At 44.6% G+C, this 27,898-nt stretch overlaps 1 protein-coding gene across 1 annotated transcript in view; it reads right to left on the bottom strand.

The window, feature by feature from the left end:
- The window catches only part of LOC310774953 (tudor domain-containing protein 1-like), a gene marked incomplete at both ends in the record, with an annotated part of 63,285 nt that extends 36,363 nt beyond the window's left edge, over nucleotides 1–26,922 (bottom strand). Inside the window, 16 exons of the mRNA XM_083635043.1 lie at nucleotides 5,482–5,610; nucleotides 5,717–5,833; nucleotides 7,200–7,412; nucleotides 7,532–7,639; nucleotides 8,760–8,891; nucleotides 12,885–13,118; nucleotides 15,769–16,014; nucleotides 16,451–16,621; nucleotides 18,122–18,229; nucleotides 19,050–19,226; nucleotides 21,758–21,841; nucleotides 21,981–22,149; nucleotides 22,407–22,550; nucleotides 22,696–22,878; nucleotides 23,009–23,098; nucleotides 26,794–26,922. Of these exons, the coding sequence (XP_083491169.1) occupies nucleotides 5,482–5,610; nucleotides 5,717–5,833; nucleotides 7,200–7,412; nucleotides 7,532–7,639; nucleotides 8,760–8,891; nucleotides 12,885–13,118; nucleotides 15,769–16,014; nucleotides 16,451–16,621; nucleotides 18,122–18,229; nucleotides 19,050–19,226; nucleotides 21,758–21,841; nucleotides 21,981–22,149; nucleotides 22,407–22,550; nucleotides 22,696–22,878; nucleotides 23,009–23,098; nucleotides 26,794–26,922 (2,434 nt within the window). The remainder of the gene's footprint in view (nucleotides 1–5,481; nucleotides 5,611–5,716; nucleotides 5,834–7,199; nucleotides 7,413–7,531; nucleotides 7,640–8,759; nucleotides 8,892–12,884; nucleotides 13,119–15,768; nucleotides 16,015–16,450; nucleotides 16,622–18,121; nucleotides 18,230–19,049; nucleotides 19,227–21,757; nucleotides 21,842–21,980; nucleotides 22,150–22,406; nucleotides 22,551–22,695; nucleotides 22,879–23,008; nucleotides 23,099–26,793) is intronic.
- Nucleotides 26,923–27,898: the final 976 nt, after the last annotated feature.

The following is a 27,898-nucleotide window of genomic DNA, read 5'->3' as shown; positions in this document are numbered from 1 at the left end:
AAAGTGGCTGGCACTCAATGAGTTAATATATATATATATATATATATATATATATATATATTTTTTTTTACAAAATGAATGCCAATGGCAGAAAATACGAAAGACAACGTGTTCTCCTCAATTAACTCTTTATTTCAATGTGTCTCCTCTACAACACTCTGCTGTCCCCGGCGCATGCCGGTGTGAATTCCCCATGTTTAAAACAGTTTTGTTGGCACAAAGGCCCGTGCCCAGCCAGAAAACTAGAGACTATATGAAGCTCCACCTCACGTTAGTCGGCTGTGCAATGGAGTGGGGCGAGGAGGAACGAATTCCACCCAAACCTAGTCCGAAAAAATATTATTATATATATTTTTTTTTAATAATAACAAAATCGATAAGAATTCCACATGATCGATTCCATTCCTTAACACATTGAGTGCCACAGCGCTTCAGTAAAATTGTCTGGAGCCTGTGCCAGATTCACTTCCATTCAGTTGAAAACAGCTATAGAATCTTTTCTATTAGGGCTATATTGACAGGGCTGGACTCTAATGAAACATTGGACACTCCTGCTTCTTTCAAAGAAGAAATTTTGTTTCTAGACAGTTCCATTATGAAATGACAGCCTCTGAAAGAAGAGCACTTTCAAGGGTTTTCTGCTTTTTTTTTTTTACTTTTCAAGATAAAGTCACTTTTATGAATACTTTTTGCACTCTAATTTCAAGCACATTCACTGACTCTGGCTGGTGTTTTCTGATGTGGTGGCGTGGTGTGGTTCTGTGCAGCCTGCGTGCCGCACCCCCCTCTCCCCCCCCCCCCCCCCCTGAGCTGCGGGCTCCTCCCCACACGCACACAGTCTGTTTTCGCTTCCTCCGTTTTTGCCCCGGGTGGATCCCAGCGCAACAAGGAAATGGCAAACGGGAGTTACGGGACTGAAGGAAAAGGTTTGGCCGTTCGGCTTCGGGTGCTGCCTTTCTGGCAGGGAATCGTGTGGAGAAACTATATGCAGACAGATAGACAGAAGCAGAAGAGCTCAGTTGTGGGTGCGGATGCAGCCAACTGTCAGCTGCAGACAGAGCAATCAATATGGCTCTGGCTGCAGCATGCATCGGTTTCCCCTTTGATCACGGCTTTTTCCGCTTTCTCCTGCACAAAGTAAAGGATCTGAGGTGGGTGGCGCAGCTCCCGTGTAGATGTTTAAGGTGGCGCCGTGTGATCCCTTGAAGGGATTCATGCTCACTGGCTGGGTACGACCTTAAACAGCAGAATTATGGAATAATATGAATTATGATTTTAGGACGTCCACAGACGTCCTTGGCACTCCTCGTTACTTTTTTTAGGACGTGCACAGACGTCCTTGGCACTCAATGTGTTAACGATCAATTATCGATTTTCGATAACTGATGAACATCCCTAGTAGAGGTACTGTAGTACCAACAAATAAAACACTAAATATGTTACGTTTAGGGATGCAGGTAGCCGGCACTACTTTCCAAACATGGCCGCCGACCTCTTTTCCTTCCAAAAAGACAGATTATGTGCATTTTGGATTAATATTTCATCGTGTGGTGAGTACCCGAAGCACAACATGTATTTTGGTGCCGTGAGATGTGTGTTTTGGCAGATTTTTAACAGCTGTACCATTAGCCTCCATTCTATGGCGATAAACTTCCAAAACTTCGAAAAAAGTGGTGTATCCCTTTTACCTAATTAATAAGGATACTGGCTTTTAACTGGATTCACCTCATTAGTGTACTTCATGGAAAGGCTAAGTGTCCCTTCTATTTGAACATTCAGGGTACGTCTGTTAGCCTGACAGGAAAGTGGTACGAGTTAAAAGTGTTGGGGCAGGAACTTGACCAGCTGAGGGAGCAGGGTGGTTAACAACCAACACCACCTATACTGCCTCAAGGTGAAAAGTTCAATACTAATTGATAAACAGATCAATGGAATATAGAGAGCTAAAGTCCCTCCCCTTCTGGTCAGACCCTATGCGCACCAGTGTCTTACAAATATATGAATGGTGGTGAACGGAGAGATACGTCACTTGTTTTGATCCCATTTTCCACAAGCCACATATCTTCTGAACATTCTGACACTAAAATAGCATTTTTCAGACAGACGGATTAGGAGAAATTTTAATTTGCTCGAGACCTGTCTCTGTCTCAGCAACAACATCTTGAGATTTGGCAACAGGAGCTCATGTTAGCAGGGAGCGATTAGCTAAAGCTACATGTCTGCCAGAGAATTGCAATATATATATATATTTTTACTGTTTTTACAAAATACACATGAACCCTGAGTAGCCATATTGAGCCGATGTTCGGAAATGTTGCACTATTTGGGAAATATCACAATTTTGAACATTTTCTTTTAGAGACAGCAGCAGGCTCAGTTCTAAAGCCAGAGTGAAGTTTCTGGTATCCTATGAAACTAGACGACCTAATGAATCGATTTGTACCAACCATGTCATGCTAGCTTGTCAGGAAGATAGCTAAATAACACTCCAAATGTAGGCTACATTTTGGCGAGGGGAAAAAAAACATTTACAAAGGGGTCCTCTTTTTCACAGCCTAATGGTGGCAGGTGTGTGTGTGTGTCTGTTTTGAACCAGCTAGTAGCCTTATATTGTCATTTAGCCTTTCTGCTGCTATAGAGAGCCGCAGGGATGATGTATTTTTGTAGTCAGAACGCGGAAGTCCCGAACTTCCTGGTTCTTCACTGTTTCTGTCTATGGGATTTTTGAATGGGTTTTTGCCGCGATGCTTCAAATAAGGTCTCTGGGCAACGCAAGATTAATCAAACGCGAACCAGAGTTCCGTCGGATAATCTTCACACATGAGGACCACTTTCATTAGTTTTGTAGCGTAAATGCGAGCCCTAGAAGTAAAATGCTCGAGCTAAGCTAATCCAGAACTACACACTGTCGCATAGGCTTCCACGTCACGTCACCACTCAACCTGGACTGTTGTTGATGTGTGCACTGATTACCCCGGGCTGAACGGGCTGAACCAGGTGAGGGAAGAGAATTTCCGTGTTCGTCCTTTGAGTGGTGACGTTATTGATGTATATATCCCCATCGACATAACAGTGTAGTCTCATTTAGCCGTTTGCTAGCTAGCCGTCCTTTTAACGGCAGGTAAAAGCTTCAAAACTCATAAAAGTGGTCCTCGTGTGTGAAGATGATATTACTAAACACTGGTTCGCGTTTGATTAAGCCAGCGTTGCTCAGAGAGATTATTAGAAGCATCGCGCCAAAAACCCATTCAAAACTCCCATAGGCGAAAACTGTGAAGAACCAGGGCTGTTAGCATCGATGATTTCCGGACTCGTTACTGCAGCTCTCTATTGCACAGGCTAAAAACTAACCATATTGACCATCAGAGCAGTGTGTTTACATGACCAGCTGGTTTACCAGGCTAATAACTAACCATATTGACCATCGGAGCAGTGTGTTTACATGACCAGCTGGTTTACCAGGCTAATAACTAACCATATTGACCATCAGAGCAGTGTGTTTACGTGACCGGCTGGTTTACCAGGCTAATAACTAACCATATTGACCATCAGAGCAGTGTGTTTACGTGACCGGCTGGTTTACCAGGCTAATAACTAACCATATTGACCATCAGAGCAGTGTGTTTACGTGACCAGCTGGTTTACCAGGCTAATAACTAACCATATTGACCATCAGAGCAGTGTGTTTACGTGACCGGCTGGTTTACCAGGCTAATAACTAACCATATTGACCATCAGAGCAGTTTGTTTACGTGACCGGCTGGTTTACCAGGCTAATAACTAACCATATTGACCATCGGAGCAGTGTGTTTACGTGACCAGCTGGTTTACCAGGCTAATAACTAACCATATTGACCATCAGAGCAGTGTGTTTACGTGACCAGCTGGTTTACCAGGCTAATAACTAACCATATTGACCATCAGAGCAGTGTGTTTACATGACCAGCTGGTTTACCAGGCTAATAACTAACCATATTGACCATCAGAGCAGTTTGTTTACGTGACCGGCTGGTTTACCAGGCTAATAACTAACCATATTGACCATCGGAGCAGTGTGTTTACGTGACCAGCTGGTTTACCAGGCTAATAACTAACCATATTGACCATCAGAGCAGTGTGTTTACGTGACCAGCTGGTTTACCAGGCTAATAACTAACCATATTGACCATCAGAGCAGTGTGTTTACGTGACCGGCTGGTTTACCAGGCTAATAACTAACCATATTGACCATCAGAGCAGTGTGTTTACATGACCAGCTGGTTTACCAGGCTAATAACTAACCATATTGACCATCAGAGCAGTGTGTGTACGTGACCAGCTGGTTTACCAGGCTAATAACTAACCATATTGACCATCAGAGCAGTTTGTTTACGTGACCGGCTGGTTTACCAGGCTAATAACTAACCATATTGACCATCAGAGCAGTGTGTTTACGTGACCAGCTGGTTTACCAGGCTAATAACTAACCATATTGACCATCAGAGCAGTGTGTTTACGTGACCAGCTGGTTTACCAGGCTAATAACTAACCATATTGACCATCAGAGCAGTGTGTTTACGTGACCGGCTGGTTTACCAGGCTAATAACTAACCATATTGACCATCAGAGCAGTGTGTTTACATGACCAGCTGGTTTACCAGGCTAATAACTAACCATATTGACCATCAGAGCAGTGTGTTTACGTGACCGGCTGGTTTACCAGGCTAATAACTAACCATATTGACCATCAGAGCAGTGTGTTTACATGACCAGCTGGTTTACCAGGCTAATAACTAACCATATTGACCATCAGAGCAGTTTGTTTACATGACCAGCTGGTTTACCAGGCTAATAACTAACCATATTGACCATCAGAGCAGTGTGTTTACGTGACCAGCTGGTTTACCAGGCTAATAACTAACCATATTGACCATCAGAGCAGTGTGTTTACGTGACCGGCTGGTTTACCAGGCTAATAACTAACCATATTGACCATCAGAGCAGTGTGTTTACGTGACCGGCTGGTTTACCAGGCTAATAACTAACCATATTGACCATCAGAGCAGTGTGTTTACGTGACCGGCTGGTTTACCAGGCTAATAACTAACCATATTGACCATCAGAGCAGTTTGTTTACGTGACCAGCTGGTTTACCAGGCTAATAACTAACCATATTGACCATCAGAGCAGTGTGTTTACGTGACCGGCTGGTTTACCAGGCTAATAACTAACCATATTGACCATCAGAGCAGTTTGCACAGGTATGTCAATCTGGCAGAAAGACAATGTGGAAAGTAATGAGATAGGATCATGAGAGATTGAATGAAGGGTGAGTGTGTATTTAATGAAGGGTGAGTGTGTATTTAATGAAGGGTGAGTGTGTATTTAATGAAGGGTGAGTGTGTATTTAATGAAGGGTGAGTGTGTATTTAATGAAGGGTGAGTGTGTATTGAATGAAGGGTGAGTGTGTATTTAATGAAGGGTGAGTGTGTATTCCTCACAAGAGAACTGTGCGCAGCAGGCAGCTCCGAGCGCTGGTCTCTGGCCAGAGGAGGCGGAGTTGGAGGCCTGGTTGGCGTTGCAGTAGACAGCCAGCTCCATCATCACATTCCGAAGCTTCTCCATGTCCACTACACGACAACACAGAGCAACCATAAGAGGAGAACATGGGAAAGTGATCACTGCGACGTTGTGTCTTTTTGAGAGACACAGAGAGAATTAAGCGAGTGTTCTGACCCTGGCTCGAGCTCAGGACGTAGAAGAGGGAAGGACTAATGACGGCTGCAATCCAAGGCTGGAAGGTCTCGTGGTGAGGCAGCTCCACTGTCTTCCAGTCCACTGGGAAAGAAGCTGCTGAAATCAAATAACAACAAATCATTTAAAATCAGGCTTCAGATACAACTGGGCTCAGGAAAATGATCACTCACCAACCCATTTATTTTCAGTTTTATATTAATACTTAAGACAAACAACCATAAAATTTAAACAACAGTAACATGACAGCCACGACAGCAATAACAAGGACAAGAAAAACAAACAAAAAACAAGACAAAAAATAAAATAAAAAGTTACCAGACATATTACTAATTGAATTTGCGGTATGTTTCAGAATGTTACAATCTCAGGTATACAGAACGGAGGTGGTTACATGAGTTGTGACATTACAAGGTGGTTATTTATCTTTTCAGATAATCAACAAATGGACCCCATATTTTCAAGAATTTATTTGGCCCTTTAGATTTATAATAACTAGAGATGGGATAGTTAACGCCATTAACGGCTGCGTTAACGCGAGACTCTTAACGCGCGATAAAAAAAAATATCGCCGTTAATCTATTTAATCTATTTTTTATTTTTTTTTAACCTTTATTTATACAGGGGGAGTCTCACTGAGAGCAATGCTCTCTTTTTCAGGAGCGCCCTGTTCACATTCACACACATTCATACCTGGAAGCTGTCCAGTACAACCACAGTCTGATCTGCTGGCCACTGAGCAGCTCCACTGTATTATTATTATTATATATATTATTATTCTCAAAGTTGTCTGGTAGCAGGGTCCACTTATATTGAGCAGGCCATGATGATTATCACTTTAGAATGGAACAGGTATGTAAGCGCGGACATTTATGTCTGCCTCCCCCATCCTGGCTGCTGTGGGGGGGCGTGAACAACCGAATAAACAGAAACCTGTTCACAAGGACTTACTTCTAGTCATTATTTATGTTGCACACACATATTTTGAATGGCTTCGACAGACTTCAAATGACCCATTTTAATCTAGATTAATCTAGATTAATGACCAGGATTAATCTAGATTAAAAAAAATTATCTATTCCCATCTCTAATAATAACGTATTCTCTCCATCTGTATATTTATGATCATTTCGTTAAGCCATTTCTGAAAACAGGGGGGTGCAGGGGACTTCCAGTTTGTCAAAATCATTTTTTTGGCAGCCACCATGCCCAGCATCAGTGCTGCTTGTTCTTCTACTGGGTAGCTTAAAGCGGCTTCTGAACAACCAAAAAGTGCTAACTCTGGATCAGGAAGAATGTCTTTTTCATAGACCCAGGAAAACCACTGAAATATTTTGTGCCAGAACTCATTTAAATGCGGGCAGAACCAAAAAAGATGTGATAAGGAGCCCTCTGCACCCTTGCATCTGTCACATACTGGAGACACTGATGGCATGAGTCTCATCTTTAAGACTTCCTAGCTTACCTGCTGATGGTGTTGCCACAGTCGGCTCTTCAACTGGAGCATCCTTGGCGCTGTCTCCTGTCCGATTAGATGGTGGGACCTGCTCCTTTTCCATCATTTTCTCTGGGTTCTTCACGTTGGAGACAGTGCTGTCACGGCTCTCTTTGGGAGCGGCAGCAGGCGGCTGCTCGGTCTCTCCGGGAGCTTTGGCCAGGTGCTCCGTGATGAGGGCAGCTGAAAACAGGAAATGTGTTGCATGTTTGAAATGAGATTCATGTGCCAAACTATAATGATAAGGACTGATGTCTGTTTGGTTTGGTGTCCTCAAGCAGTGGGTCAGTAGGTAGTCTCACCGGGAAACATGGCACAGCAGGGTTCTCCCACTTTAGGCTGGAATGGTGGGGCATCTGCCTCACAGTGCTGCTTCAGTTCAGCCCCCAGCTCCATCAAAATCTGATCCTCTGATAGACACACACAAGGTACAATCACAGAGTTATTTATGCACGATAATCAGCATCAAGGCAGCACTATTAAAAAAGGTTATTATTAGGTGTTATGTAGACTCAGCCCTCAGTCTTAATCCGTTTCACTCCTGTAAGACTGAGAATATTACTATTTAAATCTTTGCATAACGTTAGGTGGCGCTGTTGGAAGCCTTGCATCGGAGAACCAATCATGAGTGTTGTGGGCGGGCCTGCTTTCTGGGCGCAGTGACGCTCATGCAGAACCAGTGTCTCGCAAAACATCGCCGCGTTTGCGGAGAAACATATTAATCACTTAGAAACAAACATAACCTGTTAATAGGACGTGTTTCATCCGGCCCCGGCGGCTAGAGGTCTTTTCCCCAGCGATAAGCCAGACTCCCGAGGCTAACGTTACAGAGCCTGCTGATGACTCACAGTAGCAAGCGGACCACTTCCGGGTAGGAAACATTATTGTAAAATAAACAACAGCTATAAATTTTGTTTGGAGCATATCAGCTTCATGCTCTGTGTTAGGACTATGATAAATGGCATTGCCGCTACCAAATAAAATTCTAATAATAAATGTAGGCGTGTCTGCTGCCGGCCGTTCTCGCCGGGCTCGGACAGACAGTTTCTGACAGTGAAATTCCCAGACGTTTGGTGGCGCAGCTCACCAAACGTCTGGGAGCCGAGACTAGGTGTTATGTAGACATCTAGATGAACTGATAATCCTATCAGTTGCTACAGCAAAACAGCTTATACACTAATGTTTCCAAGTTACTTCAGTCAGTTGAGGAGAGCAGAGTGGAGGTGGTAGTAGCAGTGGGGAAAACAATTAAAATAAATGAAAAGTCAAAGTGTCATTTGATCAAGTTAAAATGATCTATATATTACACAACAACATTTCTAGGACTTGATCAGATGAACACACAGTGCAAACAGAAAATAAATAAATAATAATAAAATAATAAAGCATAAAGAACCTGATCCAACATTGTAATATTGGAACAAGTACTCTGTGGTACTCAAGACTAGCTAATATTTAACTTAAATTTGATACTATTCATATTACTGCCAACAGAAACCTGGTGTATGTAGGCTGAGGGCACAACTGTACCTTTAGGATTTTGGATGCGGCAGTAAAAGGATCCAGGACTCTCCACGACACTGACCAGCAGCGCCACTGTCTGGCCATCACAGGGAAGCTCAGTACAGGACCACGCCAGGGCCTCACTTACTTGTCCAGGCACTGCAGAGGGCATTTCATGTGTCAACAGACAAAATGCATTTCATACAGGTCTAATCATGTGCTCAACTTGGACTGGATGTGCTTCATTATTTAGCAGTTTCAGGTGCTGGAACTAAGTACAGTGTTAGTAATTATGAATCTATGGGGGGAAATATCAGTTAAAAGCAGTGGCAAAGACAGCTGTAAATATGATTTACAAATATGAATGGCAGAAATGTTGGACATTGCAGTGAACATTTCATGCAAACAGGGTGGCCTAAGGTTAGAATGTCAAGCCTTGGTGAGGTGCCCTTGTGTAAGAAACCAAATCCGATATATACTGTATATCAGTGTTGTAGTACTCAGGACTCCAGGCCAATTTTCAGGACTCGTGACTCGATTTGGACTTGAGGCACTCATGACTCGGACTCGAGCCTTCATGCATTTACACACGGAAGTTGGGAGACAAGGACTTTTTAATTGATAAAGAGTTTTTTTTGTTTTGTTAGATTTGTAATAAAGTCCCGCAATTCGCGCAACGCGACTCAATTAAGCATTCAGATGGGAGCGAGCGGCCGAGATGAAATATCCCAACTCGAGCGAAATTACGCTGGCATCAGTCGCTCGCTGTTCAATGCTGATTGGCTGCCGTGTGAGAGTGAGTCAAGGATCACACTGGCTTGGAACAAACCGCTGGTTTATTGTGTGGCAACAAACCGCATTGACAGCTGATTGACAGGTATAGAGCTGTACTACCGGTATAGAGCTCGCGTTAGGAGCACGCTGATAGGCGTAGCTTGTAAACAACTACGGTGGCTCGTAGTGGACAAACATCATGACATTGCGTAACGTTATAGCCCCCAGATGTCCGTCAATTCTTGTGCCTGTTGACGAGCGATTTAAACACAGCGACAGAGCGATTCCAAAGGGTTGAATCGAGCAACAGAGAGAAAAATAAATATCTGGGTGTGAACACAGCTTAAAGGAGGATTTACCCCCTAGATATGTATTAGAACAGTGATTTGAAAATACCTATGGAAAAAACCAAGAAATGACATATACTCTTGTCTATACTAGACTCTTTGGCTGTGTTCAAGTCAAGATTTTTTTTCGGAAATCGATGCCATTACAGTTTGCCTACTGCCTCAAAAATAATTTATTTGAGAGGGGCAATATCTTTATAAATATCAACAACTAGCCAACGCTGGTGGCCTGTATGGAAACAGAAAATCTGAAAATGGTTGAAAGTTATATCAATTTGGTAATTCAGTGGCGAACTAGAAATTTAATTATTTTTCTGCATGTATCTCTATGGCAGAGTGTCAAACTACGTTACGAGAGCAAAGTGACATGGGCTCGTTACAGCAGCACACCGCACAATAGGAGAAACCCCCCGCTCTGGGGTAACACAATGCGAGATTTCTCCACGTCATTCCCTCGTACAACTAGCGATAAACCGTGCAATGAAATCCGTTTTTAATTTGCGTTTTGGGGCTTTTCGTGATTCTTGTTAAAAGTTACTGCAGCGCAGGGCAGTGTCAGACCTCCATGTGAAGAGCTCGGCCCGCGCATCCCCGCTGCCTGAGCACACAGCAGCTCGTGCTCGCGCTCTAAAAGGCAGGGTGCCTACGAGCTGCTGCCTGGCTGGCAGAAAGGGCTCCAGACTCGGTGTGATAATCCTCTAACAGCATTTGAGCTTATTCAGGTAAGATATTTATAATGTAATGACACATTCAGCGATAAACTGTCTACAATGAAGACATATGTCAAATATGACAACGTGGTGTTCAGTATTTTAAGAGCACAGGAGCTACTTGCTTGATCAAACGGTCAAACCCAATCCGCGCAGCAAAACACACACGAGTCAACGTGGAGGAGCACACACACACACAGACACACCGAGAGAGCCCAGCTGCTGCTGCGCGCGCCCCCGGAGCTTGGAGCTAGTGCATGAGGTTTACAGTACGACTCTCTCCCGCCCGCTCCCGCCTGCCTGGGCTGGAGACAGCTGCTTCCAACTCGGACTGATAATATATACATCATCATTCGAGCTTATCCAGGTAAGATATTACCGTAAATTCCGGACTATAAGCCGCGGCTTTTTTCCCGTTTTTTGGCCTTTTTTGGCCCCTGCGGCTTATATAACGGTGCGTCTTATCTATGGATTTTTTCAGCAAACGGCCACTCGGGAACCTCCAAAATCTATGGATGTTGGTATGAGGCAGAACGAGAGCAAGACAGACATTACGAGAGCGAGACCCTGATTGGATGATGTTGCAAAAAATGTGTCTCGCGACCTGATTGGAGCACTGTGCCACTACGCTCTCTCAGCCACTACGGTAAAACACCCTCCCTCCTCCCTCGCTCCGGGGGGAAAAAGGCAGCGATTGAGCCAGAAAGACAGTCTGAATGAAATTGAATGTAACATTCCCAATTCTATGTATTACATTCTAAAAAACTAACAGCAACATTTTGGAAGGCTAAGCCACACAACTAGCTCGTTGTAATCTAACATCATGCTTCAAAAGATGGAGAACTGGCTGTGTTACGACGATGGCGGCGAGAAGAAGAAGGAAAGAAGGAAATCGAGTAGCAGCACGTAACCTTGGCATCAGGGTGTTGACACAGAGAGCAGACGGCCGAGGTGCCGTTCAGATCCGACTGAAGGCTCAAGTTTGCCAGTGGATCCTGACAGCGTGGAGGAGTGTCAAAACATCCACGATCAACAACGGGTTCCGAAAGGCTGGACTGCTGCGTGATGAAGAGGAGGACGCCGCCAGCTGAGGGCCTTCAGAGGCTGTTCGATTCCGACAGTGACGAAGAGGAGTTCGTTGGTTTTGAGAGCGACAACGAAGGAGAGAGGAGAGTGGCTGACGAAGCCACCCTGAGCCTGTTCGTTTCCGACACTGAAGATGAGGACTTTGGTGGTTTTAGTACGCAGGAAGAAGACGAAGATGAGGATTAATGACTTGACTTTTCTGGTTACAGCCGTGTACTGCACCTTAGCCTAAAAGATGAAGACGAGGATTAATGACTTTTCTGGTAGGCTGATTACCGTATATTTTAAGCAGCCGTGTTACTGCAACTTTAGGCTTACGCGCTTACTGTCGTGTTACAGGCACTTTATTTTGCACTTTAAAAAAAACACATTTAATTTAGCCATTGATATTGCCTCGTCAAGCGCTGTAAGCTTTGTTTTTTGTTATGGTACTACTGTAGGCTATAATGTAGATCAGTGGTTTTCAACCTTTTTCATGCCAAGGACCCCTAAATTTACACAGCACAGTACATGTTCTGTAGCTACTATTGCACTAAATGGTAACACTTGAATACGTTATGCAAATATGCAACTTGTTTTGTTGAAATGTTAATAAATGGGAGCTTCCCCAAACAGCCATCTCTTTTCCGACAATCCCCTCTGTGCACGAACCCTTACAAATGGTAATTAAACATCAAAACACCCGCGGCTTATAGACCGGTGCGGCTTATATAAGAAAAAAATAGTCAACTTTGAAGGTGCGGCTTATAGACCGGTGCGCCTTATAGTCCGGAATTTACGGTAATAAAGTAGTGACACATTCAGCGGGAAACTAACTATAATTAAGACATGTGCCAACTTTGACAACGTTTGGTCCAGTATTTTAAGAGCAAACTTCAATAGGAATAGGCTTTGAGTTCTGAGGAGCCGAAAGGGTACAGGGGGGGTAGGGGAGTAATTGTCTTGAAATCCCATAGTCTTTGGGGACAACCTGACGTCAGGTTGTACCAAATATCCCATTCATTTGAGAAGAAAAAAAAAAGCAGTGTTCGACCTTTAGAGGGCGCTTATGCCAGATATGCTGCTGAAAAATGATACAAATGGTCAAATGGCAACAGTTTGGTGTCAAATGTGGAAATTCTGACCAGAATTCTTCACACATCACCCCCAAAGTCATATATATTGGTTAAAAGCTGAAAAAAAGTGTTTTGGAGGTAAGTTCTCCTTTAAGCAGAAAGTCAGTTTGGCATGTTTACCCTGTGCTTCTCCAGTAGCAGCAGCAGGTGGCTGCTGGTCGCTGTCAGTGGCGGGCGAGGCGTAGCCGGCAGAGAGAAGAAGCTCGGCCACATTAGCCTGAGGGTCACTGCCCTCATCCAGCATGGCCACCAAAGCCTTGTCCTCACGCCCTCCCAGGATCTCCACGCGCAGAATGCGGTTGGAAACCCTCCCCTGCAGAGCCAGCAGGCACTCCTCTGACCAGGACTCCCCAACTGGCTCACCGCACAATAGGAGAAACCCCCCGCTCTGGGGTAACACAATGCGAGATTTCTCCACGTCATTCCCTCGTACAACTAGCGATAAACCGTGCAATGAAATCCGTTTTTAATTTGCGTTTTGGGGCTTTTCGTGATTCTTGTTAAAAGTTACTGCAGCGCAGGGCAGTGTCAGACCTCCATGTGAAGAGCTCGGCCCGCGCGTCCCCGCTGCCTGAGCACACAGCAGCTCGTGCTCGCGCTCTAAAAGGCAGGGTGCCTACGAGCTGCTGCCTGGCTGGCAGAAAGGGCTCCAGACTCGGTGTGATAATCCTCTAACAGCATTTGAGCTTATTCAGGTAAGATATTTATAATGTAATGACACATTCAGCGATAAACTGTCTACAATGAAGACATATGTCAAATATGACAACGTGGTGTTCAGTATTTTAAGAGCACAGGAGCTACTTGCTTGATCAAACGGTCAAACCCAATCCGCGCAGCAAAACACACACGAGTCAACGTGGAGGAGCACACACACACACAGACACACCGAGAGAGCCCAGCTGCTGCTGCGCGCGCCCCCGGAGCTTGGAGCTAGTGCATGAGGTTTACAGTACGACTCTCTCCCGCCCGCTCCCGCCTGCCTGGGCTGGAGACAGCTGCTTCCAACTCGGACTGATAATATATACATCATCATTCGAGCTTATCCAGGTAAGATATTACCGTAAATTCCGGACTATAAGCCGCGGCTTTTTTCCCGTTTTTTGGCCTTTTTTGGCCCCTGCGGCTTATATAACGGTGCGTCTTATCTATGGATTTTTTCAGCAAACGGCCACTCGGGAACCTCCAAAATCTATGGATGTTGGTATGAGGCAGAACGAGAGCAAGACAGACATTACGAGAGCGAGACCCTGATTGGATGATGTTGCAAAAAATGTGTCTCGCGACCTGATTGGAGCACTGTGCCACTACGCTCTCTCAGCCACTACGGTAAAACACCCTCCCTCCTCCCTCGCTCCGGGGGGAAAAAGGCAGCGATTGAGCCTGAAAGACAGTCTGAATGAAATTGAATGTAACATTCCCAATTCTATGTATTACATTCTAAAAAACTAACAGCAACATTTTGGAAGGCTAAGCCACACAACTAGCTCGTTGTAATCTAACATCATGCTTCAAAAGATGGAGAACTGGCTGTGTTACGACGATGGCGGCGAGAAGAAGAAGGAAAGAAGGAAATCGAGCAGCAGCACGTAACCTTGGCATCAGGGTGTTGACACAGAGAGCAGACGGCCGAGGTGCCGTTCAGATCCGACTGAAGGCTCAAGTTTGCCAGTGGATCCTGACAGCGTGGAGGAGTGTCAAAACATCCACGATCAACAACGGGTTCCGAAAGGCTGGACTGCTGCGTGATGAAGAGGAGGACGCCGCCAGCTGAGGGCCTTCAGAGGCTGTTCGATTCCGACAGTGACGAAGAGGAGTTCGTTGGTTTTGAGAGCGACAACGAAGGAGAGAGGAGAGTGGCTGACGAAGCCACCCTGAGCCTGTTCGTTTCCGACACTGAAGATGAGGACTTTGGTGGTTTTAGTACGCAGGAAGAAGACGAAGATGAGGATTAATGACTTGACTTTTCTGGTTACAGCCGTGTACTGCACCTTAGCCTAAAAGATGAAGACGAGGATTAATGACTTTTCTGGTAGGCTGATTACCGTATATTTTAAGCAGCCGTGTTACTGCAACTTTAGGCTTACGCGCTTACTGTCGTGTTACAGGCACTTTATTTTGCACTTTAAAAAAAACACATTTAATTTAGCCATTGATATTGCCTCGTCAAGCGCTGTAAGCTTTGTTTTTTGTTATGGTACTACTGTAGGCTATAATGTAGATCAGTGGTTTTCAACCTTTTTCATGCCAAGGACCCCTAAATTTACACAGCACAGTACATGTTCTGTAGCTACTATTGCACTAAATGGTAACACTTGAATACGTTATGCAAATATGCAACTTGTTTTGTTGAAATGTTAATAAATGGGAGCTTCCCCAAACAGCCATCTCTTTTCCGACAATCCCCTCTGTGCACGAACCCTTACATATGGTAATTAAACATCAAAACACCCGCGGCTTATAGACCGGTGCGGCTTATATAAGAAAAAAATAGTCAACTTTGAAGGTGCGGCTTATAGACCGGTGCGCCTTATAGTCCGGAATTTACGGTAATAAAGTAGTGACACATTCAGCGGGAAACTAACTATAATTAAGACATGTGCCAACTTTGACAACGTTTGGTCCAGTATTTTAAGAGCAAACTTCAATAGGAATAGGCTTTGAGTTCTGAGGAGCCGAAAGGGTACAGGGGGGGTAGGGGAGTAATTGTCTTGAAATCCCATAGTCTTTGGGGACAACCTGACGTCAGGTTGTACCAAATATCCCATTCATTTGAGAAGAAAAAAAAAAGCAGTGTTCGACCTTTAGAGGGCGCTTATGCCAGATATGCTGCTGAAAAATGATACAAATGGTCAAATGGCAACAGTTTGGTGTCAAATGTGGAAATTCTGACCAGAATTCTTCACACATCACCCCCAAAGTCATATATATTGGTTAAAAGCTGAAAAAAAGTGTTTTGGAGGTAAGTTCTCCTTTAAGCAGAAAGTCAGTTTGGCATGTTTACCCTGTGCTTCTCCAGTAGCAGCAGCAGGTGGCTGCTGGTCGCTGTCAGTGGCGGGCGAGGCGTAGCCGGCAGAGAGAAGAAGCTCGGCCACATTAGCCTGAGGGTCACTGCCCTCATCCAGCATGGCCACCAAAGCCTTGTCCTCACGCCCTCCCAGGATCTCCACGCGCAGAATGCGGTTGGAAACCCTCCCCTGCAGAGCCAGCAGGCACTCCTCTGACCAGGACTCCCCAACTGGCTGCACACCTGGAAAGGGCCCCACGGAGGGGACAGAGGGGGAATCACTGTGAGCACGTGTGTGAGACAGAGTGTGAGTGTTTGAAACACACACACGCGCACACAGAGCACACAGAAAGGGTCTTTTGCTGTTACAATCTATAGCTCCAATGATCTCATAAAGGGAGACTCAAACGTAAACAGTTTCCACCATCTGAGTATATTAAGTCAGTTTTAATCAACTTAGGCAGGAGTTTAAAGCAGATACAGTAATGCAAGGAAAGCTAAAGTTCAGACGTTCAGGAGAAAATGATACTACAGTACTCTCCAATACAACCTCTAACCATTAAATTATACTACAGTACTGTCCAATACAACCTCTAACCATTACATTATACTACACTACTGTCCAATACAACCTCTAACCATTGAAAGGACATTGAAAGGACAGTAATGGGGATATTACCTGCAAGAGCACAGGGGAAGGTCTGCATGGGCAGGGCCAGCAGCGGGCCACTCAGGGGCCGTAGGCGACTGAGCTCCACCTCCTCAGAGTTTCCAAAATCAATGTAGCCGACACAAACACGTTCCTCTGAGGAATAGGCCAGCACTTTAGCTCTGTACCACTGGTTGTCCTCTGGAAGAAATACACAGGTCAGAGGTCAGCATAGATTCATGAAGCAGGTCTGCTGTAAGCCTCTAGTGCAGTGCTTCACAACCAAGTAGTGTCGCCTGACATTTCCAATTTTATTTATTTTTTGCACCACAACACACGTTAGAGGATTAGGGCCAGACGTGAAAAGTGTATTTGAGTTCTGCGTTTGAGTCAGAATTGTGAGTGACACAGCTCGGCTGCTGCGTGGCCTCGCCTGCTCGGCCTCGCCTGCTCTACTGGCATTGCTCAACTTTGCATCACTGATGACATCACTCAGAATCCCTTTTATTGTCACAATATACAAATTACATTAAAGAGGAATTTGTCTTAGTGTTTGAATGCAGTGTAAGTGCCATCTCAATGTTCAGAGATAAAGAAGTAAGAAAAATGATTAAAGGACAACAAAAGTTGTCGGCCCGAGCCCGTCGGGCTTGGTCGGGTCTCATCGGGCTCAGACTGAACCTCAGAATTCTAAGCTGTGTATGTGCATGTGTGTGTGTGTGTGTGTGTGTGTGTGTGCGTGTGTGTGTGTGTGCATGTGTGTGTGTGTGTGTGTGTGTGTGTGTGTGTGTGTGTGCATGTGTAGCATGGCAGAGAAGGAGAATACAAAGAGTATCAATCTAGTTTACTGGAAGGACAGTTTCCTTTTTCTTTTCTTTTTTTGCACAGCCCGAGCCCGACCCGACCAATTATCATAAATTGTCAGCCCCGCCCAAGCCCGTCAGGCTGGGTCGGTTCCCGTCGAGCTCGGGCTGAAAAGGAGAACTCTAGAGTGGGGTGAATTTCTCCCTCGCACCGGTGCTACGGTAAAAGCGGTGACCTCGGGCATGTTTGGCCGGAAAGGGAAACCAAATCATTATGGGGTTCATAGTTGAGTGCAACACCGGCCAGTATCCGCCATCAAAGATATTTATTCGGTTCAGGAGGACCTGTGAAGATGACTTCATTTACAAAAATAAGTTTTTCTCAGCTTTTTGGGGACAGACAGATGTTTTCAGTGAACACTACCTAGTGAACACTACCAGTGAACACTACCTACATTCAAGTGTCAATAACTAAAGAACGGATGAAGGTAGAATCAAACTTTTTTTCTTTGAAAGTAGATGATCCCTTCTTTCTTTTAAGATATTCAGTGTTTACAAAAAGAATCCTGTGAGTCTTGGAAAATGAGTGAAAATGATCAGAAACCCTGACGCTGGCTGGCGACTTCTCCTTTGAAACTGGCAGGGAATGAGTTAATACAGCATTGATGCCTTTCATAAAGATTTGATATTCCCTAATATTACAGAGATATTTGCATGATTTAGATTCAATTGAAATGTCCCCCACAAATATATACGTAACAATAGCCAGTTTAGCCAGTGACATTGTGTAACATACCATATTCTCGACACAAGTAGTGGGTTACTGTGGTGTCTCTTACATGTCTGTTGCAGCGGGACAAAGACACACAGCCATATGATATATCTAAATGTGTTGTACCCGAGAACTGAGCACAGCAAACAGTGCCAGGTGCTGGTCTGAAGTTCTGGCTGGTTTGGACCTGACAGCAGTGCTCCCTCAACTTCTGCTGCAGCTCCTGGATCACACCTGCAAACCACAAGCTCTTCAAAATGTAGTCCTCAAGTCCAGTCAGGATCACAAATTAAACTGTGAGGTCGCTTTCACATATAAGCCGTTTGGTCCGCTTTAAACGCGCGCCAGAGTTTGTTTCCTTGGATATTCCACCTCATATGGGGGTGGTGTGAAAGCTCAAATGAACTCTGGTGCGGAACAAACAAGTGAACTCTGGTCCGCTTGAAAACGAAGGTCTCGGTTCGCTTCCAAGTGAACCCTGGCGCGGTTCATTTGTGGTGTGAAAGCAAACCGAACTAAACACAATAGCAAATATAGGAAGCGCCAGTGCATGAGTAGAAGGCGGTAGGAGGAAGCAAAACAAACACTGCAGTGTACATGTGTGCACTGCTGCTCATATTGGGCATTCTTGTAAAATATTGATTTGATAGTAACACCAAAGTAAAACCAGAAATCCCAATATTGCAGGTGGTGTTGCACCATATGGGTTGTGTTTCATGGATTCACTTGTGTTGTTCAGTCAGCCCCTCAGTCAGGCAAGAAGCCAGCTGAAGAGAGGAGAGATTTCCCTTCTCTATTCTGTCCAATAGACGAGTGACGGTTTCGACCACGTGACATTGTTCAGAAAGTTTGGTGCGTTTTACAAATTGCATGTGTGAAAGTGAACCAGACCAAATGAAAAATGCAACACAACTTCACCCCCCCCCCATCGCACAGAGTCCACCAACTTATATGTGAAAGCGACCTTATATTAACTGTGCAAAAACAGTTATTATTAATATGATCCAATTTGAAGGTGCACGATGCGCTCCGGTTGAGAGGTTTAGCTACTCACTGGCATTCTCCACCTTCTGGCAGATGATGTCATGAGGTGACTGGAGGTGGGTGACCACCACAGAGAAGGAGTCACCCAGTGCCTGGGTCAGCGGCTCCGGTGGCTGGGCCCACGCATTGTTGTCCTTCCCATTGTTGAGGCGCTTGAAGTTTTCCAACGAGGCACTCTCCAAGGCATCTGCAAACATTTCCCAAATTCATTCCCTCACTATTATGAAAAAATTATGTGCCTCAAGAACAGTCATCCAAATTGCTCATCACCTCTTCACGTTGGCGTGTGAAGTGGGGCTGCATAATTAATCATGTATAATCAGATTCACATAATGCAATTTTAATTTTCCACAATCGTACAAGTCACGTGCTCCCATTAATGCACTGTAATCAATCACATCAAGAGGGCAGCACACAGTGTTATTTGTCTCCTTTCTGTGTGACTTGAGCATGTGAATAACTAGAACGACCGCACCGCCGATATATGCCTCCGACAACAAGGGAGCAGTCGACATCCAAGTCTGTCCAGACTTTGAAGTTTGAGCCAAATGTGAAGAAATTCCGTCAAGGTGTTACGGAGATATGGCGTTACCGAGCTTGAAAATGGCGTTCGCGAGGTCACCGTGACCTTGACCTTTGACCACCAAAATGTAATCAGTTCATCTTTGAGTCCAAGTGGACGTTTGAGGCAAATTAGATTAAATTCTGTCAAGGTTTTCCTGAGATATCACGCTAACGAGCATGAAACGAGCGGTCGTGATGTCACAGTAACCTTGAACTTTGACCACCAAAATCTAATCAGTTCATCCTTGAGTCCAAGTGGACTTGAGGCAAATTGGAAGAAATTCCGTCAAGGCGTTCTTAAGATATCACATTAACGAGCTTGAAAATGGCATTTGTGAGGTCACAGTGACCTTACACTTTGTCCTTTGACTACCAAAATCGAATCAGTTCATCCTTGAGTCCAAGTCGACGTTTGAGGCAAATTTGATTAAATTCTGTCAAGGCGTTCTTCAGATATCACGTTAACGAACATCGGAAGACCCGAATCCATAATGCTATGGCCGGTGGAGGCATAACAAAAACAGAGCTAACTAAGTAAATGCAGCATAGAATATATAGCATAGTAGCATATGCCAACTTTGTCTTAGACTTTGCTCCGTTGCTACACCTTAAAGTAATATGACCAACATTAAAGCTGCATTCAGCGATGTTTTTGTGTTAAATGGCTCTATATTCTGACAGCAATCACTGAAATAGTTCGTTTGGTCAGTGACTTGAAACCCCCAACACCCCACTGTCTTCTTATCTCTCTCATGTACTCCTGCAGGCAGGGCGGACGTATCTCCACAACCGTAACTCATGGAGACTCGCAGTTGGCAGGTGGCATTGGATTTGTGGTGAAAAAATACATATAGTCCTTTATTGCCATCGCGATTGGACCTTCCGTTTCTCAGAAAATTTCAACTTTCCTCTGATTGGATAAAAATTGGCGCCGACCTACAAACTATCCAATCAGAGAAAAGTTGACTTTTTCTTGGAAACGGAAGGTCAGATCGAGTTACGGTTGCTATTTATGGTTATGGCTCTATATTACTGTCAGAATATAGAGCCATTTAACACTTATTTGAACACAAAAACATGGCTAAATGCAGCTTTAAACAGAATGAACAAGATTATCTTCTTTTTTCCCCCGTAAGCATGCAGCCCTGGGGCCGGTTGCACCAACTGGTCTTAACTATGCCTGGTCGTAACTCCTACGTCGGTCTTAGTTAAGACCATGGATTTACGCCTGTTGCGCCAACACGGCTTACGTCTGGTCTTAACTATGCTGGTCGTAGCAATGCGCGTCCATGTGAATTGCCAGGGAATGCCCCCTGATTGGATGATGTTGCAGAAAATGTGCCTCGCGACCTGCTTGGAGCACTGTGCCACTACGCTCTCTCAGCCACTACTGTAAAACACCCTCCCTCCTCTCACCCTCCCTCGCTCCGGGGGAGAAATGGCGGCGATTGAGCCAGAAAGACAGTCTGAATGAAATTGAATGTAACGTTCCCAAATTAACGGCAACATTTTGGAAGGCTAAGCCACACAACTAGTTAGTTATAATCTAACGTCGTGCTTTCGAAGACGGCGAACTGGCGGTGTTACGACGATGACGGTCAAAAAGGTCTCCGCGGAGATCTCTGTTACAGGCAGGCTCTACGCCTCCTCCTGACCAGGCGTAGGAGTTACGCCTGGTCGTAGTGAAAATAAGGCTTAAGCTGTCTTGGTGCAACCGGCGTAGCTGTTAGGTCGTAAAGTTACGACCAACTTAGCTTAAGACCAGTGTAAGACCAGTTGGTGCAACCGGCCCCTGGTGTGCAAACATTTGCTAATGTGACTATGTGCTTAATGTGAGCATGTGATTAATGTGAGCATGTGATTAACCCATTGATAAATGATGCAGCATTTGTGTGTGTATCCCTTTAAGACTGCGAACCGCGTGACGCGGTTCGCAGTCTTAAAGGGATACACACACAAATGAGGGATATACACGCAAATGCTGCATCAGGTATCAATGGGTTAATGTGAGCATGTGATTAATATGAGCATGTGATTAATGTGAGCATGTGATTAATGTGAGCATGTGATTAATGTGAGCATGTGATTAATGTGAGCATGTGATTAATGTGAGCATGTGATTAATGTCAGCATGTGCTTATGAAGTTGGCTCACTTATATCTTGCTCAGTCCGTTTCACATTGGTTGCTTCCTTGGCTGCATAACCGTGATCAATGAGGAATGTGCTCAGCTGCTTGCCTAAAAAAAAGAGGGAGGGTGGAGGAGGAGGAGGTGGGAAGTAGTAACAGTTAGTTGAATATTGAAATAGTTTTTCAGGAAATCACCAACTTTTTCCACATTCACATGACGTACTGTAACCTGAGCCTGTATTACTTACCCATGGAGGAGAGCAGGATATCCACAGCATGGATGCGGCCGTGCTCCAGTATGTCCACCATACTAACCGTCACACTCTTGCCGACCAGCACCTGTCTCACCGCGATACAGCCCTCGCCTGACCACTTGTCACTCACCGGCACCACGCCAGCCACACAGCACTCCAACGCCTGGAGGACATAGATGGAAGTGCTAGCTAGCGTCATTATGCCAGAAGCTACAGATTTTAAATGTTTAACTCACTGGTATTTGTTGAAGATGCATCGTGCTCGGAGCGTTATGGATTTTTATCAGTGTAAAAAAAAAAAAAAAAAATCACAGGACAAAATAATAATAATTTGACACCCTCAAAGTTCCCAATGGAAGCTTGAGGTAGACAGGAAAAAACCTCCACGCCATCATGTGAACGGTGTTAAGTGCAACTCACACAGGGAGGGACGAGCTGGATGTTGGCAGCCAGGGGCTTGATCCTCTCCATGGGGGCTTCCTCCTCATTGCCAAAGTCAATGTAGAGGATGTTGGCGGTCTTCTGGTCAGCAGCAACTGATTGAACCAGACCTCGGTACCAGTTCTACACACAGAAAAGGGTAGAGAAAGAGACAGCCTGAGTGTAAGAGAGCAAAGCCAGCGAGTGACAGCCTGGTTGACTGAGCCAATGTGCATACTAGTAATAGACAGAGTATCTTGTCAGATTGCTGGCCATGGCCTCTGCTCACCAAATCACGGGAGAACTGAACGGCGCAGACCTCCTCCAGGTTTGGCGTGTATGCAGTCACTGAGGAGCAGCCACTGTAGGTCTTCTGCAGGTCCATGCTGATGCTCTGCAGTGTCTCCAACAGCTCAGGGCTCTCGACAAGAAGGAAGAACCTGCCAGGACTGTGGAGCTCTACCACAGATGCCTGGGGAGGCCGGGGGGAGAGAACACACACAAAATATACACAACTATAACAAATAGACTTTGCTGGTTGATATTTCATTCCGAGATTAATTGAAACAGTTTAGAGTGGAAGTAAACTGGGCTCAGATTACCTGGATGTCTGTTCCTTTAGTGAATTTATTCATCTCCAAGTCCTTCAGATAGACCCTCTGGAGGCCGGACGCATCACTGTGGTTCACCTGCTACAGTGAGATACACATCTTTCATATATGTTTGTTTCAGAGTATATGAAACATACCTGAGCATATAAACTGACGTACGTACAAGCCAGGTGGTACAAATCTTGACAACACGGTACCAAGTACAGCCCTTGTACTTTAACAGAGCTTGAAGCTTTTTTTTTTCTTAAGGAAACCACCAGTCCCAAATAATGGCATTACCTTTGGCTCTAGCAGGCTTGTTCCGTCTCCCATCACTGGCGAAGCTGTGGTTTCCCTTTAGGTTAAGAGAAGTGTGTGAGTGCACTTTTTTGGTGAAAGCACAAAATGAGGAATAATAAATGTAACAACAGAAAATCCCTGGTCTTCAGGACCGCACCAACTTACTTGACAGGATCTGCAGCGGTGGGTGTGCACACGTGTCTGTGTAGTCTGCAGCACACACATCGGAAATTCCCTGTCAGACAATACTGGTCATTTAGAAATTGCTTACAGAAACAAATGTAAATTTGAAAGTAACAAGAGGCACGCAAACCGATCCATTTCAGAAATCAGTTTGGCCAACGACCAATGTTATCTCTGCTAATGAACTAGCGCGCTAGTGCTTTTTAGATAATTGGTGGGTGTGCTTTAGATTGGGGCAGAGCAACAGCAGATCTACAAATGCTCGCACGTCCAATCTCAACACAATCTAGTATCTCATTAGGGCTCATCCTGTCCATCACACACACACACACACACACCAGAGTTCTTAGCACTTAATAATGAGCCAGAGTAAGGGAAACACATGCCATGGAGGGGGTTAATCAGTGAAATCACCTGGTCTAGTTCTGAATTGTAATAAAAACCTGGACTTCACACTCCATGGCACATGCATGACTATCTTTGTGATGGCCAATCACACCATACGACGACTGATCTTTCCTGGACTGCAGGAGCCTTGAACATTCTGAAAAATGGGTTCCTGAAAATCGTTTTGTTGTTATTTTTAGGACGATGATGACATTTACCTTGCGTTCCAGAGTAGTTGCACGATTTGCCAGGGACTGGGAGTGGTGTAGGCATGGATCCCATCAACTGAGAAGATGACAGAATAAAACTTGATACAAACGTGGCACCGAAGAGAGAGACTTTCTGAGGAGAACTGAGGAGGACATAGTGATTGATTTTGTCCAATTTAAAGCATTGTAAACATAAGTTTGATACATACTAAAGATGTATCCTTGCCGATCAACGAATGTGTATCACCTGCAAAGAAGAAAATATATTTATTTCAGGTCAAATTATGTCACTTAAAAAATGTAACGCCTTATGCCTACCCCACACTACAGGATTTTCAAATCCTTGAAGATTATAAAAATCTTGAGAGCCCACACACTACAGGACAGAGAGAGCCGATTTTTTAACATTTCAATCTTGGGACACACACACAATCGCGTCTGTTCAAACGCAACCCCACACACTAGAAGATTATGCCGAAGATTCACCTTGGAAGCAGGGCTGACGTTAACTTTTAAAATGCCTATTCAGTGTGCGCACCGGGTGTAGTAGTAGTAATAATGATAATAATAATAATAATACATTTGTGTCATTTCGTTTTCTAAACAAATCTTATTTTTTGTTTTTATAATGCATTTGCACTGAAAGGATTTGTTTAACTAATATTTGCGCGGACAGCCGCGTCCATTCGGGGTGTAGGCCTACTGTGCACGGCCAGGCGAAAACCGTCTGCACAGGTGCCTTGTGGAGGGGCGCGTCTGCTGATTTGACTCACTTTTCCGTGCGGACACTCGCCGATGCGGGAAGCATATGAGACCTAAGCGCTTGTTGTAGGCTACATGCTTTGCAGTATAGCATTAGTTTTCCGTCCCGTTCAAAGACGCACGGGTATTTCACCTCGATGACAATTTCCTCGTTCTTTGTTTCTGTGCGGGGCTGCGGGCGGACCAGATTATTTTGCGAAAAACTGTAATGGAAACGCAGCTACTACTGGCTCTCTGCTCAAGATGCAATCGCCTGTCGGGTTGTAAATATCTAACATGTTAGATATGCCCGATTCACAATCGGGAAGAGGCAGTCTTCCCGATTGTGAATCTTTGAACCCCACACACTACAGGATCATTTGGGAAGATTATCTGCCCGACGAGGCTCAAATCGGGAGCACCCCCGAGAAAATCGGGAGGGGGGAATCTTGGCCATAATCTTGCAAATTATCCTGTAGTGTGGGGTAGGCATTAGTGTATAAATGTTTTTTTTTTTTTTGTGTTCTTTCTTTCTACATGTCTGGTGGGGTGGGGTGGGGTGGGGTGGGGTGGGGTGGGGTGGGGTGGGGGGTTCAGGGGATTTGATACAGTTTGATATAAATGTTTGTATTACGAAATGGAAAACCTTGAATAAAAAAAACCTTGGTTTAAATTTTTTTTATGTCACTTAGTAGTTGACAGGTGGCTGGTGGAGCAGATTATCTGGGAGTTCACTTCAAGGTCCAGCATATCTCCATAGTGTCATTCCTCCCCACAAATAGGTTAGATGATGCTTTGGCGCAGACTTATGACAACAAAAACATGCACCAGTGCACACTGGCCATCAAGGCCATTACCATCCACTGATTCTTTAAAAGGGATGCGGCAACATTTTGGGAGATTCTATTCATTTATTAATTGCCATATTATTGATACAGTGCACTCCTCTTATAGTGATCACCTTGGGACGGGGGACAAATTGATCACTATAAGCGGATGATCATTATAACAGATGTTTCTCTTCTTCTTTATTTCTCATGCAGATTACCATCTAATAGACTACATGCACAACTCCTTTACTTCCTGAAATTAGTCCAGCTTCTTTATTTCCTGTCCTACACTATTGGATGAACTGATTAATCAGGTGTGCCTGATCATTGTTGTGACTGCAGCACACCTGACATTAATCACTTCATCCAATAGTGATGACAGGAAATAAAGAAGCTGGACTAATTTCAGGAAGTAGTGGAGTTGTGCATGTAGCCCGTTGACATTTGTATATGCATTACATGAATACAGTACATATACAGTTAAGGAATGTTATTGACTTTACCAATTAACTGACATGGAAATTATCCTACCCGCCCCCCTATTATATGTCACTTTAAAGGACTGATTGTTTTCTGTTTGCTCCATCTTCTGCTATTGATTTCATTGCTGCGCTGCATAGCACTAAGTCACATTACTTATTTTGTAATATGCTTACTCACAATGGCTATTCAAATTAATCTTGATCTTTAAGTTTAATCATCCCAGACAAACATATTGAGGTTTGGGCATTGCAGTGGTGAAATTGCATTGCTGTATCTAACGTTCCGCTTGTGGTTTCTTCTCACGTTGATTAGTGACCAAGTCCACCTGAGACACATTTACACTCGGGAGTCGACAGGTGTAAAACGTTATTAGTTCGTTCAACTCTGGTTCACCAAAATACATTAAAAAAAAAAGCAGTGACAGACAGGCCATTATGACACTTGTGTGTGCAGGCCAAACTGACTAAACACTAAGTGTATCCTACAGACATGTCAAGACGCAAGAGTCGACTGAATTATGTCGGACCGAAATAACGTTACATATTAAATCGTTATCCTTAACTGTTTGGAGTTGCGTTCGTATAAATTGACAACATTAACAGAGAAGCATGTTCGATAAAGGAGGCATTGAAGCAGGTACGTTACCATGTGCCGAGTTAGCTACCGGAGTCGGCAGCAGTGCTGGGCGTGGGCCCCCAAAGCGTGCCGGGGGAGCCATGCGGACAGGCACACCGCCTACCACGGGCCCGGGCATGGAGGAAGGCCTCCTCAGAGGCGGGTTGGGTCGAACCATGGATGGGGAAAATGAACGATTCATGGCGGACGGTGGACGCTGATAAGACCGCTAAAATGACAAGAGATGTTAACGATACCAGCAGTAGCTAGCTAACCTACGTCAATGTTATGCTAGCCATTAGCTAATAACGCTACAAAATTAGCCTCCTCCTGCTGATGTTGGCTAAATAAAGGCAGAATTAAGAGAGCAAATTCAAATAAACTATGGGTCGCAACGAAAATACAACCAAATACAGATAAAAACTACTTTAAAATAATAACAATATTGACATTTTATGTATTCTTATTCTAGCTAATTGTACAGTATAGCAATTTTTTTACCATGATTTTTTTACCTGTGAATGTGTTGATGGCGTCGAGGTTATGATTTGCGCGTGCGCATTGCAATACGTTGTCAAAGGTCAAAGCAGAGCCATTGCGCAAGGGCGCGTCTAGGGGGCAGCAGAGGGTCGCAAAAGTTGCAAACCGAAAACATGACGAGGAAGGGAAGAACTAAGGCAAACATAAATGCAACACATGAAGATAATGTTTTAGCCAACATTATTTTATATGCATACAGTAGTGATGCTTGAAAACAGTGTGGATAATGGTTTGTTCAACCTGGACCTTGTGTTCTAAATGTATCAATTAATTCCCACGTAATTCACTACTAGAGCTTTCTCCTGTTGAACCTCTACAAGCAAACAGTACAAACACAACAGTTGAATAAAAAAGTGAACATTTCCTTTCAATACAACAACACCCATACAGCAGTGGGACCTGCCTAAATGCCATGCTCAGTGGCACCCTGGCTCGGGTCTGTGCCCCACCTTACTGCCCGCAGCTCTTTGGTGGCCAAAGAGCACTTGTGTTGTGCTGCCATGACCAGCCAGGCGCAGTCCCACCTCCACACCGACGTCCAGCTACTTACTGCTCACAACAACAAGTACACCTCCACATTTCCCATTTTCTCCCCACCCTCGCCCTAATCCGGG

This window comes from Poromitra crassiceps, assembly GCF_964638095.1.
Source record: "Poromitra crassiceps genome assembly, chromosome: 4".
NCBI classification, from domain to species: domain Eukaryota; kingdom Metazoa; phylum Chordata; class Actinopteri; order Beryciformes; family Melamphaidae; genus Poromitra; species Poromitra crassiceps.
Note: the sequence above shows the minus strand (reverse complement) of the source record. Positions and strands in the feature narration are given on the sequence as shown.